This window comes from Monodelphis domestica, chromosome 1 (assembly GCF_027887165.1).
Source record: "Monodelphis domestica isolate mMonDom1 chromosome 1, mMonDom1.pri, whole genome shotgun sequence".
Lineage (NCBI taxonomy): Eukaryota > Metazoa > Chordata > Mammalia > Didelphimorphia > Didelphidae > Monodelphis > Monodelphis domestica.
This window is the reverse complement of record NC_077227.1, coordinates 590669871-590688232: the sequence shown is the minus strand read 5'-3', so window position 1 is coordinate 590688232 and position 18362 is coordinate 590669871. Positions and strand designations below refer to the sequence as shown.

Sequence of the window (18362 nt, the reverse complement as noted above, 5' to 3'; positions counted from 1 at the left end):
TATGAAAGAAATTGATTCTATAATACAATTAGAACTCCTTGGATAAATCCACTTAAGAAGCATGAGAAATGATGCTAACGATAATTTATTACTATGTAACCCTTGAAACTTTTCAAAGAGCTTGCACATAAATCCCTCTCTTTTAGCCCCATGGCATCCCTGTGAGGCAGGAAGGACAAATTATTATCCCATTTTTTACAGATGGGAAAGCTGAAAACCAAAGAATTTAAGTAATTTGCCCAATGCTGCCCAAAGAAACGAGTGACAGAAATGGGATTAGAACCCTGGAGACCCTTGGTTCATGTATTGATTAACCAGAGTAGGAGATAGTCATCATAGAAATAAAGCAATGGGAGGCAGCCCAGCATGGATTTCCCTATGGACTACTTTGCATGACAGTTATCAAGTCAAAGTCTAATGGACAATGTATATCTGTGTGTATGTGAGAAAGAGACAGAGAGAAAGAGACAGAGAGAGAAGAGACAGAGAGAAACAGAAAGAGACAGAGACAGAGAGAAAGACAGAGAGAGACAGAGAGAAACAGAGGAGAGAGACAGAGAGAGAGAGAGAGAGAGAGAGAGAGAAGGGAGAAACAGCATGGAGCATGCAGTTGACTCAGGTGAGTTGAGGAAGGCAGTGCTTCTCCTTCCATTGTTCCCTTTTCTCAGGTCTCTGATTGTCGGTGTTGTAGTTCAGCATTTTTTGTTGGCTTCTGCTTTGCCATGTGGCAGCAGCAGGAACAATAAGGCTGGCAAAAGTAACAAAAGCAATAGGAAGGCAGTGATAGGTGCCAGGCAAGCAGGAGTGCCAAGAGGGGAGGACAGATAATGCATGTGCCACTCTCCTGTGTTACTCTCCTGTGAGTGTGTCCTGGGGTTACCTGTGCTGTCTCCACACTTCCAAACATTTGAAAAAGTGGCAATAAATGGGAAGAGGAGGAAGGGACAAGGGGGAGTGGGAAGAAGCTAACAAAGAGAGGCAAAGAGGGGAAGTATGGAGGTGGGGTGAGGGAGAGTGGGATGAGAGACTTTGGTAGGCTGGGCTTAGGTCAGCTGTCAGGAGCTGTATGGGTACTTTGGTCACAAGAGAGATCCAAAACAGTGTTGAGAGAGGGAAAGAGAGTTGCTCTGCCTTCCATGACCTAGGACTCCCAGTGGAATCAGCCTCTGTCCTCCTCCCTCACTGCCACCACAGAAAAATGGGCCGTGGGGATGGAGAGGTCAGAAAAGGGTGTTATGTGTGGGTGGGTGTCTTTTCATCTTCTGGGGTATCTGCCCTTTGTGAATAGTGAGTGATAAGAAAGAAACCAGAATCCCAACAGATGTCTGCCCCACTCTACTGTTGGGATATACTTGTTCTAAGCAATGATCAACTCAAGGAGAATTTGGTTTTAGGACTTACTCAGCTCCCAGTACAAAGCTAGTAATGAGTAGGGATGCCAGTAGAGAAGGGAGAGATCCATCCTAAAGCCTTGGGGAATGGAAGGAGAACAGCATCAGAAGTTCTAGGGTGAGCCCTGCTATTCATTGGGGAAGCTCACAAAGTATCCACACAGCAGTTTTAAGTTGGAGGTGGAGAAAGGCTGGAGAATCATGAAGATAGAGTCTAATGAAGATCTCAGAATAGTCTGGACCTTCAAATACACCATCTCTCTAGTGTTCCTGAGCGCCAGTAGTGACTATGGGGAATAGGATACAAGACAGGTACCCCTGTCAGAGTTATATGTTTCTTTTTGATAGGTTTTCTTAGCATAATTATGTTTCTTTGACTCACTTCTTCCTTTTCCTCACCTCGCCTTCCCCTGTTCCTCCCCATCTCTCCCTCTCTACTTCCCTCTCACAGAAGCCTCTGTTCTAGTTCTAGTTCCACTTCTAAGTTACTGTCTGCCCTTTGGCAAATAATTTCACCTCTAAGGTTTTGGGTTCCCCATCTATAAAATGAGGATTGAACTAGATGGTCTCTAGGCTCTTTTCCCTGAAAGCTCATCACCCTCAGATGGAGCCCACCTGACTTCCACTTGCTCATCCCTCCCAAACAGTCTATGATAACTTTATGTCAGTTCTATTTCGCTGAACCTCAGTTTTCCTATCTGTTAAAATGAAGGCTTATAAGATCATAGATTTAGCTCTGGAAGGGGGAACATAAAGGACCTTTAGTCCAACTCCTTCTTCTTACAGAGGGATAAACTGAGCACCAGAATGACTTTCTCGAAGTCACACATAAGTAATAAGTGACAGTTTGGGGTTTTGAAACAAGGCCTTCTGGCGACAAACCCCACACTTTTTCTACTTTATCCCATCAACTCCATAGGACTTGGATTAGAAGGTTTCTGAAGCTAGCTATAGCATTCTTAAAAATTCTGTCATTTTATGAATCCTTTTTTTGTCCCCTATAACTGGCTTTTCTTTTTCCCCCTCATTCTTTTCTTTGCCCTCAGATATTGCGAAACTCCCTTCTAACTGCCAGAGAGGCGGGCTATTGGGGTTAGGGGGTTAGCACACGGGTCACAAAACATCAGTGTTTGCTATCTCATTACCCATCTGGGCTAGATGGTTCAGTGAGCTACATCACCGTCAGACTGAGGAGGAAGTAAATTTGGAGCCAGCTAGCTTCCAATAGATTGCAAAACAAGGCTTATCTTCAAAGTTTTCTCTGTGTCATCAGAGGTAAGTGAGCTGTAGGGAACAAGGGGGAATCCTTCCTGGACTTTGGGATATCCCTTCTCTCTGGAAGTCAGAGGCAATATTCTTAAAAATTCTCCTGCCCCTTCTCCCATCATTGTGCCCCCCCCCCCCCACTGTGGCACAAGATCTGATGTTACATACAGTCATCAGACAATTGATTTAGAGGTAGAAGGGAATTTAAAGGTCATCTGATCCAATTCTTTGATTTTCCTGATAAGGAAACTGAAGCAAAGATGTTAAGTGACTTTCCCAAAGTTACATAGGCAGCAAGTATCAGAGGCAAGATTGGAACCCAGGTCCTCTGACTCCATATTCAGTATTTTTTTCCCACTGTACCAACTTGGGTTTCACTCCTAGCTCTGCCTTTTACTATCTTTGTAAACAAGTTCAAATTTGCTGGCTATCAGTTTCCTCACCTGCAAAATGAAAGGATCACACCAGACGACTCCTTAAATTGCTATCCACTGAAAATCTAGAAATCCGTTCTCAAGAGGAAGCATTGACTAATGAATCAAAGGGCAGTTAGATGGCACAGTGGATAGAGCTCCAGGCCTGGAGTCAGTCATCCTTCTAGTTCAAATCTGGCCTCAGACCCATCCTAGCTGTGTGACCCTGGGCAAGTCATTTAACCTCTGTTTGCCTCAGGGTTTCCTCATCTATCAAGTGAAATGCCAAACCACTTCAGTATCTTTGCCAAGAAAACCCCAAATGGGCTCACAAATATTAGCAAAATGAGTGAACAACAAAACAAAGAATAGATGGCTGGGCTTGGAATCAGGATTCTGAAAATGACTAGCTGCGTGATTCAGGCAAGTAACTTAGTATCTCTGCGCCTCACTTTCCTCATCTGCAAAATGGAGACAGTAGCACCTTTGGAACATGTCTCACCGGATTAACACGAAGCTTAAATATAAGTTTTTATCATGCTTCGGTGATTGGGGCCAAATCTACCTCCCAAAGGCTCGTTCCACCCAGGGGAGATAGAAGAGTGTCTAGTGATGGTGGATTCTAATCTGGGCTCCACCTTGGACTCCCCACGTAGCCTCCAACTAGTCAGGGATGACTTCTAGCTCCTCTGCCTCCCCGGGAGGCTGTGAGGCCGAAGGAGCCTGTCACTAGGAGACAGCTCAGCATGGGCCACCTCTCAGCTTTCCTTGGAGCAACTTGCCAGGGCAGGAGTAAGCCAGGCAGTTTGGATGCTCGGATTTCCTGGTGCATTGCCTAGAGGGCATTTTGCTGCTCTCCTTGGCACTCATCCTCTCCTGGAGGAGGTTGGGGGAGGGGGACCAGTCTTGTCTGAACTTCCAGAACGAATAAGCGCAGTGAAAAGGCAGTGTGCATCCAACAGTAGAATGCAATTTTGCACTGGCTCATCCGGTCACTTTTCAAACTGATCCTCTTCCGTTTGACATGGATATTCTTCCAGGTCCCATCTCCTCGGGCTCCCCATTGTAGGCTGCCACGGGCTGACCGGGGCCCCGAGGCTATTCTGCCCTCCTAGGCCCAGGAGGTGTTAGTTAGGACCCTGGTGACCCCTCCTTTGCCTTCTGCCCATGCCTTACCCATCGGAGACCCTTAGTGAACAAAGGAGCAAGTGAGGAGGCAGCTGCTTCCGTGAGGTGACCCTGACAGACTAGTCTGCCAAGTATTCCTGCCCACCGTCTTGCCACAGAGCTTCGAACTCGCTCTTAGTCATCTTTGGGCCAAGGCCCTGAAGCTCCTTTTTGGGGTGTGGGAGCACATTCAGCCATCAGAGATCACTTCGGCTCCTAGCTCCTGGCGGAGGCCAAATGGAATAGAGCATAAGACCACGGGGAGTACCAGGATGAAGACGTTGGGTCTGGAACTGGGGCTGTGAGCGCGAAAAAGAAACCGAGCCAGGCTGGGGTTGGGCAGAGAGGAGGCGGGGAAGGCCCGGTGCTGTGTGGAGGGGGAAGGGAATCCCACCAAATGTACATGGAATTACATTTAGGTCACTGTTCTGCCTCCAGGGAAACCATAAACTTGAAATAAATGCTTGTTAAAATAGCTCACATTTATGTAATGCTTTCCATTGGCAACTGAAAAGCCAGCAAGGCATTCATTAAAAGGCTGTGTAGTATAATGGAAAGAGACCTGACCTTCATGGAGGATCAAATATCACCTAAGACTGCACTGATTTAACTTCCTATCTGGTGTCTCTCCTTGCCTTCCCCTGCAGGTTTGAGGCTTTTGCTATGACCGAAGCCTTGCCACAGAGCCAGGACGTCCCCCTGCAGCCAAATCAACACCAGGCTCCCTTCCTGCCCTCCTGGCCTTTGGCCCCAAGTGACCATGGGCAGTGTCAGCAGCCTCATCTCAGGCCACAGCTTCCAGGGCAAGCACTGCCGGGCCTCCCAGTACAAGCTTCGTAAGTCATCCCATCTAAAGAAACTTAACAGGTATTCAGATGGGTTGCTGAGATTTGGCTTCTCGCAGGATTCCGGTCATGGTAAATCCAGTTCTAAAATGGGCAAGAGTGAAGATTTCTTCTACATCAAGGTCAGTCAGAAGGCCCGAGGCTCCCACCGAACAGACTACACCTCATTGTCCAGTGGGGAGATGGGAGGCCAAGCTGGGATGGACTTTGGCACCCCTCCGAAGCTCATGCCTTTCTCCAATCAGCTGGAACTGGTCAGTAGGGGTCTCCCAGGGTTGGAGGGAAGAGGATGGGTGATTGGAACGACTTGCTTTTTAGAGCTTTTAGGTCCCTGATGATAGGGGTACTAGTTGGTCTCATGCCCCATTACACAAATCACAATGTGATCAGTTTTTTCATTTAAATTTCCTAAATTAAAGCCTTTGATCAATTATCCCAACCAGAGACTATTATGTCACTTATTCCTGATATCCAGCATCCAAAAATGATATGGTTTTCCCCAAGTCCATGATTCTTATTAGTTAAGAACACAGATTTCCATTGCTTCCAGCCTGCATACATCATCTGTAGTTTGGAACATCAGAAATGTGACAAGAGTCAAGCTCACAGACTACTCACTCCAAGACTCTGTCTGTAACAAGCATACAGGGTATGATATAGTATAAAATGTCATGGTAGAGGTATATCCTATCTGGAAGCTAGGGATACCTCATCCCTAAGGGGAAAAAGAATACTCTTAAAAGGATCTTCAAGTTTGATCCTGGGTTTCCACGGTTATAGGTGAGAATTTTCAGCAACTAGCAAATAAAGAACAATTTCTGAGAAAACCAGTCCCAGCCCTATCAATGAACAATTTCATATGTGATCCTGAGTAAGAGATGGAGAACAAGTCCACAAGCATTTCAGAGTAAAAGTTCACTTCCCTCCATGGCAGCCTTAAAAAGTTCTCTGAAGGGAAAATGCCTCTTTCAAGATTTTGGTGATAGAGGCCATAGGAATATAAGATTTAGAATTGAAAGGAATTTATGTATTTAAATTAAAATTTACTCCTACCCATTCATTTTGCAAATGACGAAATTGGAACCCAGAAAGATAAAGTTGCCCAAGGGCACACAGGTAGACAAAGTTAGGATTTTAGATCTTCAGATTCCCTGATCTAAAACTGGAAGGCAAGTGATAGGTGGACTTCTCACTGGGTGGATATCACCAAGTCCTTATGCACACATAGTATTGTCCCTCTTGAGATAGTGTTGGATCCTAGGATCCTTCCTAAAAGCAGACCCATTTATCATAAAGATGTCTATAGAGAAATGATTCCAATATGGAAGGGGATAGCATTTGCAAAATCTTAATCCAGGATTTATTATGGTACCAAAGAAATAGAAATTTCCTTCGAGTAAGAAGCCCTGGGTTTAAATACCACCTCTGATTCATATTACCTATGTAATCTTGGAGGGACCACTTAACTCCATGAGCCTCAGTTTCCTCATTTATAAAATGAGAGAGGTGGGCTAGCTAGTCTCCTAGGTCCCTTCTAGCTTTCTGTCTATGATCTCATTATCTTTCTTGCTCTAGGATCCTAAGAGGTATCTTCATTCTCTAAGAAGCCAATACTCCATTCTTACTCAAGTGACTAATTTTATAAGCCTGTGGACTTTTTGTTGTTATTGTTCAGCCATATCAATTGTTCATGACTCTTCATGACCTTATTAGGGATTTTCTTAACAAAGATACTCTCTAGCTCATTTTACAAATGAGGAAACTGAGGCAAACAGGATTAAGTGACTTGCCCAGGATCATACAGCTAGCAAGTGAGGACAGATTTGAGTTTAGGAAGATGAGTCTTCCTGTTTCCAGATCTGGAACTCTTATCACTGTGCTGTGTGGCTACCAGTTCTGGACATCTACTGAGACCTCTTAGGCCTTTGCAGATATTCAGATTTCTTAAGTCTCTTGACTTAGGTATGGCAAAGAAGAATAAATTCTTTCTTTCTTTTTCTAATTTAACTCTGAGACCACACTGGAAATTTTCAAAAGACTTTTTTAGACAATTAAGAGAAATTATTAGAGGGTACAGAATTCCTACACTTTCTGCCATTTTCTACCCATAGTATCTTAAGTAAGTTAAGTTATTTAATGTCTTTGTTAAATGAAGAGGCTATGCTGGGTACCTTTTAAGTCCCTTCTAGCTCTAAATCTATGAGCTATAGTCCTATGCCACAACTTATCTGGCACAGTTCAAAGGGTCACCTTTCTTTCCCTTCTGACCCTTGACTGTGTGAGGCCTTTTCAGGGTGGCTCTTCCACCTTTCACCCAACTTTCACCTGTATCTCCAAGAAGCTGAAGCACACATAGCAGCTACATCCCATCAGATAGGATAAACCACGTTGAGGCTAACTAACAGATTTCAAATCCGTTGGTGAGTTAGGGGGATGTCTACCTCAAGCATGGAATGTGCAGATGAGGACAATTTGTTCCAATGGCTATAAAGGCAACTGAAACAGGGGCTATGGGGCCCGTAGAGTTCGGTCAGAAATGGAAGGTTCCAAAACCACCCACTGCATCCCTGGCCATCACTAGTAGTCTTTTGTCTTGCCATTGGTCTTTGATGAATTTGGAAGAAAGACTGAGGCTGACATCTTTGTGCAACTCCACCTCACTTAAATCCTAGTCATGCAGAAGTCAAGATACCACCCAAATGGTACACAAAAACATCCTTCAAAAATAAAGATAAAGAAAAACTCTTTACCTTAACCCTTTATAAGGAAGACTAGATCATACTGGAGTGACCTTGCAAGTTGCCAGAACATCTCTGAGGCTCTGCTTTTCCAATTAATCCATTACTATGTGTGAATCAGTTCCCTAAAACTTACTCTATCATTAGAACACAAAGCTTTCCCTAAGGATAAACAGTTTTAACAAGCTGGTATCTAGGCCAGTTCATGTGGTCTTAAATAACTAATGACTTCAAGATCTTGATCATTTTTGGTGACTTTCCAGTTTAGACCTTGGAACCAGAGAATCAGAGAAGATTAGAACTGAAAGGGAGCTCAGATTCTAACTCATACGAAGTTTGAATCCCCTTGACGATATTTCCAACAAACAGTCATCCAGTTTTTGCTTGAAGTCCTCCATGGAAGGGAAATTACCTCTTGAGGAAGCCAATTGTACATTTGGATAGCCTGAAGCATTAAGATGCTGTTCTTCCAAAAATCTGCCCTTTTAATTTCTTCTTCTTGGACTCAAGCTCTTCTTTGCCATGAGCCTGGAGAAAATGTCTACTTTCTATATGCCTAGCCTTCATATATTTGAAGACACTTGTCCAACTAGGCAGCACAATGGATAGGGTGCCAGGCCTGGAGTCAGGGAGACTGATCTTCCTGAGTTCAAATCTGGCATCAAACACTCAATAGCTATGTGACTCTGGGCAAGTCACTTGACTCTGTTCACCTCATTTTCCTCATCTGTAAAATCAGATGGAGAAGGAAACAGCAAACCACTTCAAATGGGATCACAAAGAGTCAGGGATGACTGAAAATAATCGAACAAAGACATCCCCTTTCTAAGTGTTCAAAAATTAGTAGAATTTAAGGTAAGCCCACTGATCTATAACTTTAAAAACCTACTTTCTCCATTCTCTCCCCAATCTTTCTCATTTTACAGTTAGAACATTTGCCCATCTTTCTTCCTGGACGATCTCTTCCATCCTTCATCAATTTCCTGTTTTCCAAATGATTTCTTACCCTCATTTCAGACACCATTTGACATCTTATCAGGTTTTTTTCTTTCTTTCTGGATGTTTCAGCACTTGGTCCATTCCCAAAGTTGAATTCATGGACATATAGTTAATGTAGTGAGTGAATATACCTTTTCTAGCCCATGTTACCAGTACTTATGTCCTAAGCTAAGCAAAGGAGCCCTTCTTTTTTCAGGAAAACATCTTTCTTATAATCTTCTCAATTTTACACTGTTTTAATATAAAAGGACTTAGATATATGCATATACATATACAGAAATGCACACAGATACACACATACATATATGTATTGTGTGTGCGTGTATGCATGTGTGTGTGTGGATAATTCCTAGTGACAGTAAGTGAAGACAGAGGACCCAGGGACATATGTTCCTTCTAAGTGTTCCCTTGAATAGGTCACAGGGCAAATATAGGGTCCCGGAAACCCTACTAAGCTCAAATGAGAATAATTGCATTTTGTAGACTTAAGTGCTTCATAAATGTCAGCCGCCAGAAGCAACAATACTGTCTGGACCTGAGATTTTATCCAAGTGGAGAAATCAGTTTGCCTCAGCCTTTCTCAAAACACATTTGTAAATTAAAGTCTTCAAGGGTTGCCTGGAGAGATAAGTGTCCCCCAAGGTCACACGCTAATATGGACCGGAGGCAGGACTGACATCTCCCCCCTGCCACATTGATGCTCGTTGTTATCACCAAGTCCCCGATCCCATCAGCATTCTTGTTACTAATTGGAGGGAGGAGGGGAGAAACTGTTCAAGAATCTGGTTCTTTCTCTCTCCCAGGGCTCAGAAAAGAACATGGCCAGACCGACAGCCTTCAAGCCTGTGTTGCCCCGGTCAGGGGCTCTTCTCCACTCCTCTCCCCCAGACAGTGCCAGTCACCAGCTGCACCCGGCTCCTCTGGATAAAGCCAAGGAGCAGGAGCTGAAACCGGCCCTGTGCTCCGGCGCGCTGTCGGATTCGGGCCGGAACTCCATGTCCAGCCTCCCCACTCACAGCACCAGCAGCAGCTACCAGCTGGACCCCCTGGTGACCCCCGTGGGGCCCATCAGCCGCTTTGGGGGCTCTGCCCACAACATCACCCAGGGCGCCGTGCTCCAGGACAGCAACATGATGAGCCTGAAGGCCCTGTCCTTTTCCGACGGGGGCAACAAGATCGGCAACCCGAGCAAAGCGGACAAGGCCGCCTGCATCCGCTCGCCCCTCTCTACCGACGAGTACACCATCCAGGAGCTGGAGCAGAAGCTGCTGGAGAGAGAGGGCGAGCTGCAGAAGCTGCAGAGCAGCTTCGAGGAGAAGGAGCTGGCCTCCAGCCAGGCCTACGAGGAGAAGCAGCGGCGCTGCCAGGAGGAGCTGGACGGACTCAAGCAGAAATGCAGCAACAAACTGAGGCAGGCCTCCCAGAAGGGCCAGCGGACCCAGCAGGCTCTGCAGCTCCAAGTGTTCCAGCTCCAGCAGGAGAAGAAGCAGCTCCGGGGGGAGCTGGAAAATCTCATGAAGGAGCAAGACTTGCTGGAGACCAAGCTGAGGTCCTACGAGAAGGAGAAGACCAGCTTCGCTCCTGCCCTGGAGGAGACCCAGTGGGAGGTGAGGCTGGGGCCGCTGGCGTGCTTGCGGAAGTGGGGAGGGGGCAGCCTTGCCTGGAAATCGTGGAATCACCTATTTAGAACCAGAAGCACGTAGAGGGGCCACTGAATCCAGCTCGGGCACTCCTTCCTCCATAAAGCTTCCATGAACAGCAAATGAGATTAATAATAATAGTTAGCATTTATATAGCACTTACTATATACCAGGCTAATGATTATGCCAAGCACTGTGCAATTATTACCTCATTTGGTCCTCAGAACAACCCTACGAGGTAGGTGCTATTATTATACCCATTTTAATAATAATTAATAATAATAATAATAATAATAGCTGGCATTTATATAGCCCATAACTGTGTGCCAGGCATTGTGCTAAATGCTTTACAATTAATTATTTTCTCATTTGGTCCTCATAACAACCGGGAGTTAAACGTTATTATTAATATCCCTAGATTACAATCCAGGGAACCTGAGGCAAGCAGAGGTTAAGTGACTTACTCAGGGTCACATAGTAAATTTGAATTCAGATCTTTCTGACTCCAGGCTTGGCTCTCTATCTATCCATTATACCGCCTAGATGCCCCAATACTATTTAAAGCCCTTATCGCAGTGCTTGGCACACAGTAGACATTTGTAAAATGCTTGTTCCCTTCCCCTACTGCTCTCTAACCATGTCCAAGTTATCTAATCATAGACCTTACAATAGACTTGTAGCTCCACGGGACCTTTGAGGCCAAGTCCGACCCCTTCATTTTACATATGAGGAAAATGAGTCAGAAAGAAATGAGGGGAAAGAGACAGAGAGAAAGAAAGAGAGATAGGGAGAGAGACAGAAAGAAGAACAGGAACAGAGACAGAGAGAAAGAAAGAGAGGGAGAGATAGAGGGATAGGGTGGGGGGACGGAGGTTGCCTGTTTCTAAGTGCTCACACTGAAAATTTAACAACTGGCTACTTCTGCCTCAAAACATTCTATAAATTATTATTATTAGGTTATGGAACATAAAGAAGAATGGCTGAGCTTCCAGGAAACTCTGAGACCAAGTTCAGCTTTCCAAGTCTGGTTTAATAGCTAATGAGTGTCAGAAGTGAGATTCAAACTCGAGTAACCTGGTGCCAAATTCTGCTATTTGTCCTTGCAATACATGTCGATAGAGCCGATAATCTTATTGATGCTCTCTGAAATCTCCATAGAACTTCAAATTCCATAAGGCGTTGTACGTTCTTTCATCTCATTTGATCCTCACAGTAACCCTACGAGGTGGATACTGGAGATGTTACGTCCATTTTACAGATGAATAAACTGATGTTCCATGACTCAAGAGGTTATGTGACTTGCCACTGGGCAAGTTTTTAAGTAATGAATTTGAATTTGAATTTGATTGTAGTAGGTCTTCCTGACTCCAAGGCCACCATTCCCTCACTTATGCCATATAGATTCCCTATGCTACATAAATGCCCTTGGAAATCAGCTGGTCCAAATTTTTCACTTAACAGTTGGAAGTGTGTAGACACAGGGATACATCCATGCTTGAATTCGAATGTCGAGTGAATTCCCCATTTTGTCCCAGCCCAGTACTGCAACTGCCCAGAGAGCTAGATGGGGCAAGGAGTCAGGATAGAATTGAGTTCAGATCCAGCCTCAGGCAATTACTAATTGTATGGCTCTGGGTGAGTCACTTAACCTATGCCTGACTCAGTTTCCTTCACTGTAAAATGGGGATACTAATAGTCCATACCTCCCAGAATTGTTCTGAGGGTCAAATGAGATGATATTTGTTTTTGTTTTCTTTTTAAACCCTTACCTTACATCTTAGAATCAATATTATGCATTAATTCTAAGGCAGAAAAGCAGGAAGGGATAGGCAGTGGAGATTATGGGACTTGCCCAGGATCACCCAGCTAGGGAGTGTCTGAGGCCAAATATGAGGTCATACTCGCCCTCAGTGCCTGGCACATAATGAGAGCTTCATAATTGTTTGTTTTGTCCTTCCTTCTGGCTCTTTTCGGAAGTTGGGGGCTTCTCTTTCTTTCCTGGCCTGCTTCCCCCACTCTGGTAGCCTTCTCATGAATTCCTCTGGTTCCCCCCTCTCTCTGGGCAGGTTTGCCAGAAGTCGGGTGAGATCTCCCTCCTGAAGCAGCAGCTGAAGGAGTCCCAGACAGAGGTCAACGCCAAGGCCAGCGAGATCCTCAGCTTGAAGGCACAGCTGAAGGACACTCGGGGCAAGCTGGAAGGGATGGAGCTGAAGACCCAAGACCTGGAGAGCGCCTTACGGACCAAGAGCCTCGAGCTGGAGGTGTGCGAGAACGAGCTGCAGCGGAAGAAGAACGAGTCCGAGCTGCTCCGGGAGAAAGTGAACCTGTTAGAGGAGGAGCTCCTGGAGCTGCGGACCGAGGCCAGCCTCCTCCGCCAGGAGCGTGGCCGCCGGGGCGATGCCGAGTGGGATGGTGTCTCCCCGGGGGCCGCTCTAGCCTCAGAGGACATCCCTGCCTTGCAGAGGGAGCTGGAGCGGCTTCGAGCCGAGTTGAAGGAGGAGCGGCAGGGCCACGACCAGATGTCGTCCGGCTTCCAGCATGAGCGGTTGGTCTGGAGGGAGGAGAAGGAGAAAGTGATCCATTACCAGAAGCAGCTGCAGCAGAGCTACCTGGCCATGTACCAACGCAATCAGAGGCTGGAGAAGGCCTTGCAGCAGTTGTCCAGGGGGGAAGGGATGGTGGAGCCCTTGGAGATTGACATCCAGGGGGCTGATGTCCCCTATGAAGATATCATTGCCACCGAGATCTGAGGATCCCGTCCCCCCACCCTGGGCAGAAATGCTGGACCCATCCAAGAGGACATATCCCTTGCCCTTTGCTCAGCTGAGCTATTCTCAGAGCAGCCCCTTCTTCTCTGTTGCCCAGGTTATCCCCCTCTCCCTGACCCCCCACACCCTGCCCCCAGAGGTACAATATAACTTGATGGCTCCTCCAAAAGAGAAGAGATATGTGGTGAGACTTGATTCTGTGGCTAAACCCTCATCATGGTGTCTGCATCATGGGAGTAGCATGAGTTGAGTTGGTCATCATAGCCTTGACTGCCCTCCCAGGGGTACTATAGCCATCCCAATCTCATCTCTATCTTTGTGGACACCCAGAATTTTCTTCTTGCCTAAGAAGATTTTGTTTTTCTCATGAAGACACTATTTTGCCTTGGGATGGAGAAAAGCCATTTCTGACCAGGAGCCTTGGAACTAGACTCTTGGTAGGGAGAAGTCCTTAACGATATCCTGAATTGTTTCTCATTTATCAAGAATAAGAAGCTTCCAGAATTCTTCAAAGTCCAGCAAGATCCTTCCCTGCCCCTCAAAAGCAGACTCGATAGGAAGAATGACTCCAAGGATGCCAGGTATAAAGTTAGGGGAAAAGTCTCTGAGTTTAGGGTTACCCTAAGATAAATGAAAGAGGAAGGCAAATTGATCACAGGGAAATGATAGAAAATGACTACTCTACCACAAAACTAAAGCCAGGGGCAGACTCCTGCCAAGTCTAGCTCATATCCTCTAGAGTAGGGCCAGGATGCTCCATGGCCAGAAATGGTTGGTGGCTCTCTCCAAAGATGGCTGCTAAGCTTTGATTTCAGTGACTAGTGTCTCCTAAGCCATGGGAACCAAGGAATTGGACTTCAGAAAGGAAAGACAAATGGCTGTGCTTCCCCAGGTATTCTGAAGCAGGGATTTGTACTACTTTCCCACTGTCCTCAGAAGAGCTGCCAGTTTTTTCCAGGCAGACCAAGGGAGTAGATTTCCCTGCTGTTTCTAAGCTAGAAATCTGCTGCCTTTCTTCCACCCCAAGTTGGAAGTATTCCTTTAGAGTCCAGAATTAATGATAGACACCACCGCTTCACATGTAACTGCTGGGCTTCTGTTCTTGGCTCCTTGTCCCCTGGCCTTATTCATTCTTCCACACCCACCTGGCCCACTTGTTGGGTAGCATCTTCAGTGCCAATTATCAACAAGCTGCCCAAAGTGCCATTGGGCTAGTGGTGCCAGAGCTGAAGGTGGAAGATATTTTCATCTACCAACCCCAATTCTATCCAGTAAACTCACACACACACTCCCCTCATCCTCCCTCCACCTTACAGAAAGACGGACACCAAAAAGCCAGGCCAGCATGATCAGCCAAAATCCAAAAGAACTGGAAATCAGAAGGCTTGGGATCTACTCCCAGCTCTGCTGCTAACTAGCTGCGTGACCTTGGAGAAATTATTTCCCTTCTCATGGACTTCAATTTCTTCTTCTGTAAAATGAAAGGAATAGACTAGGTCATTGTGAAGTTTCTTTCCAGCTTTAAAAATTTGTGAGCTGTTCCCCTCCCCTGGCCCCCAATTCTTCAGTTTCTAGCACATTGAATTGCTTGGTTTGGAAATTGTTAAAGGAGACTTTCCCCCCCTCTGAAGCAGACAGCAGACCTAGCAGGCAGCCGGCTGTTCCCCAGTCTATTTTTGCCTCTAGCTGCAGATGCTGTACTTGTAACAGTCATCTCCCTCCAAATCTCAGAACTGTCTGCCCAGCACTTCCCAGGGAGAAGTTTCTTAGGGAAGCAGAAGGGAAGCAGCAATTGAGGTTCTTGAAATTTTAAGGTTAGGTAGCTCTCTCTCTGCTCCCTTGTCTCCTCAGCATTGACCTACTTCTTCCAGAGAAACATCTCCTCCCTCTTCCCTGGTGCCATTCAGTTTCCTCCTTGCATTTCAGCACTCCTTCCCTCAAATCCAAGGTCCAGAATAGAAGATTAGAAGTCTAGTTTCCCTTAGTCTGTCCATGGAGTCCCCAACATTCCTTTGAGAATCTGCTGTCCAGTATTGCTGATTAGGGCTACGAGGGAGTAACCTGCTAGGAGAGGAAAGGATCACCTTCCCCCAAGCCCACCTACAATAATATGGCCCCTTGACTGAAGAATTTGCTCAGGAGCTCAATTCTTGCTGAGCTTTACAGTCATGGCTGGTTTGAAGATCAATTTGAACCTGGAGTTCCAAAACCAAATGTCCTTTCTTTGCCCTGAGGGCAGGACCCTGAGGGGTACCCAGGTCCCAGCCAGTAAGTAAAAGACCTCTTTCCCAACCCCAAACCCTTTCATACCAGCCTGTGCCTTGAATGATTCCAAATCTTCCCACTCAATCTTTTAGCAAAAAAAAACATAAACAAAAACAAAAAAAATTGGGTAGAGAGAGCCAGTAATTATACCTTGAACTAAAGTCTACCCAGGAGAAAAAAGCCCCCAGATTCTTCCCACAAAACTTCATCCAATCAATGAGTATTTTTTAGCACCTGCTATGTGCCAAGAACCATGGTGGGTAGGCCTTGGGAATACAAATACAAAGAAAAAATGGATGCTTCACCCATGGAAAGGGTTTTCTGAACCCAAAGAACAGGATGTTAATGTCCTTAGCAAATAAGAAAGTTCTCCTAATCTCCCCAACAGCCATCCATACTCCAGGAATTTGAGCCTTTGATTGGAGGACGACCCTATGTGGATTGCCTTTGAAGCTTTTGGCTCCAATATCCCTGGGTGCAAAGATGCCTTTCTCTAAGGGCATGGCCCAGTGCTAAGGTCTGTGTCCTTTATCCTGACACGGGTGCTGCTGCTTTCTATAACATAGCTAGGCCGGTCTGGTAGACTAGGTTTCCCTTTTCTTGGCACTGGATGGAAAGTCCTTGATGCCCTTGGACCATGCCAACCTGGGCACCTCAGAAATAGGGAAAAGATACGAAGGTGGGCAAGTTTCCTGTCCTTTGAGAAGTCGAGGTTGAGTCTGGAGCAAGAAGGTTAACTATTCTGGTTCCTTTTACAGTGTAAGATGTCCACCTCACTGCCCTTTCCTCTGGCAACATTCTTGCTCCTCCTGTCACCCACTGCTTGCTTGTTTTTATTTTCCAAATGACTCCCTGTGCTCCCAGAGGAATGAGGATGACTGAATGCTTTATCTGCAAAGCCATAGCCCAGAACGCCCATCCTCTTACCCAGAAGGGTACTTTGTGCATATGTTTTGGAAGCTGACCTCTGTGGACTGTCTTCACTGCAATGACTGGATGCCTTTCCGGAATGTCTTGCCCTCTCCCTTGTGACCTGCAGCTATGGGTCCCTGACTCCAACTGGCCCTAAACTGAAAGGTGGAACTCGAGGTGTGCTGTTTCAGGAGCCCTGTGATCCAGGAGTTGGAAACTAAAGGGCCCCTCAGGCCAGCCCCAGCTGCAGAAGGGGAAGTGTTTAAGTGAATATCTAGGATACATGTCCAGTAAGCGAGGACCATTCCTTCCTTAAACGTTCTTTCCAGGAGCCCTGGTGAGATAACAGGCAGGAAGAATTGGACTGGTCCCTAGAGGAGGCACCTGGGTGCAGAATCTCCTGCCTGCCCAATGGCTATAATCTGAGCCAATGCCCCAGAGCTGTATGGGCAGTGCCTGTGGGGTACCCTGAAGCCTTCGTGTCTGCCTTGGCCACACTAGCCCATGTCTGCCAAGTCACTGCAGGTGTGCAAGAGGGACTGCCCCAGGAGGACATTCCCTACCCCCCAATACCCATTCCCACCTCCAACTTCTGGGGGCTGGTGTTTTCTTCAACATGTAAATAGATTTTCTTCCCTTTATTGTTTTTGGCTTTTGGCATCTCTCTTTTATTCTATTTTTCATGTCTTTTTTTCTGGCCATGTAAATGTTCCTTGTAATTTTATGTTTTAATTTATAAATAAAGAATGCCATATCTCCATCAAGGATGTGTCTTCATCCTTCCCAGTTCCAGTCCTGTTACACTTTGCTGAAATTGTTCCTGAGTTGCCTGCCCTAGAAACAGTGGTTGTGGAGAACGTGCTGGCAGAAATGGGGAACGCTGTCATGGCCCTGTTCTCCCCTCCATGCCCCCTTCAATGTGGCATGGCTACTGCAGGTGCCCCTCTCTGATATAACGGGGGCATCAGATGCTCCCCTCCCTGTTTCTTGGAGAAGCCTCTACCTCATGGAAAAAATATGATATTCTCAGTCTGTGAGGGAAATAAAAACTATGTCTGCGGGAAGAGAAACTCTTCTTTCTTAGTGGCTTAGAAAGAGCTTGGGATAACTCCTCTGACATTAGCACTCAAAGGGCTAGCCAGTTTTTAAGCTTTTTTTTTTAAAGCAGACCTGTAAATTCATTTGGGAGAAATTTGGAGCCAAATGTGGAGACAGGAGGGCAAGCATGACAGAGGCTCTTGGCTGATCCCTTTGTTTTCACAAGAGGGACAAGGACTGTCCAAAAGAATGAATGAATGGGGGTTGGGGGGAAAGCTAGGTAGCTGAGTAGATATCTATCCTCAAGATAATTCCTAGCTATGTGACCCTGGGGAAGTCACTTACCCCCCATTGCCTGGCCCTTACTACTTATATACCTTGAAACCAATACACATAGTACTGATTCTAAGATGGAAAGTAAAGGTTTAGAAAACAAAGAAAAATAAATAAAAATAGCCTCAATCCAATTCTCAAAGCATACAGTTTCTCACCTTCTTGGTCAACTTGTTGGGCTATTTGCCTGAGAAAGATGCCTGCCCTTTGGCCAGAGGCTTTGTTAGGGGCTTCTGGTCCTCCCTGAGCCAAAACTCCTTTGTCCTGGGAGGGAATAGAGGTGTCTGGGGGAGGGAGGGAGGTAACTGCAGCCAGCCATCTGTCCTGCCTGCCTAACCGAGATGCCTGGCCAACTCTTCGTCTTTTGTCAGCAAGCATCTCCTGAGCACCTGCTCCTGCAACCAGGGCCCAGGCTCAGCTGGGGAGAGGGGAGGCCGCATAGAGATCTCGGACTCAGGCCCAGAGCCTTGGGGAGCTCAGAGTCTAGTTAGGAAATACAGCATGGCCATGAAAGCTAAAATAAGAAGTTACAAAATGGCACGGGACCATAAGCACGCTTAGGCAGTGAGTATTGGAGGAGGGGTTGT

At 46.1% G+C, this 18362-nt stretch overlaps 1 protein-coding gene across 3 annotated transcripts in view; it reads left to right on the top strand.

Annotated features, from left to right (window-relative positions):
• The window catches only part of LZTS1 (leucine zipper tumor suppressor 1), a 66360-nt gene extending 49192 nt beyond the window's left edge, over positions 1–17168 (top strand). For 2 of the 3 annotated variants that reach the window (XM_007476436.3, XM_001373285.4), the window contains exons 2-4: positions 4885–5336; positions 9623–10426; positions 12526–17168. In XM_007476436.3, the coding sequence (XP_007476498.2) occupies positions 4998–5336; positions 9623–10426; positions 12526–13209 (1827 nt within the window). In that variant the 5' untranslated portion in view covers positions 4885–4997 and the 3' untranslated portion in view covers positions 13210–17168. The remainder of the gene's footprint in view (positions 1–4884; positions 5337–9622; positions 10427–12525) is intronic. The other variant, XM_056813653.1, reaches the window with a different exon arrangement.
• The last annotated feature ends 1194 nt before the right edge of the window (positions 17169–18362 follow it).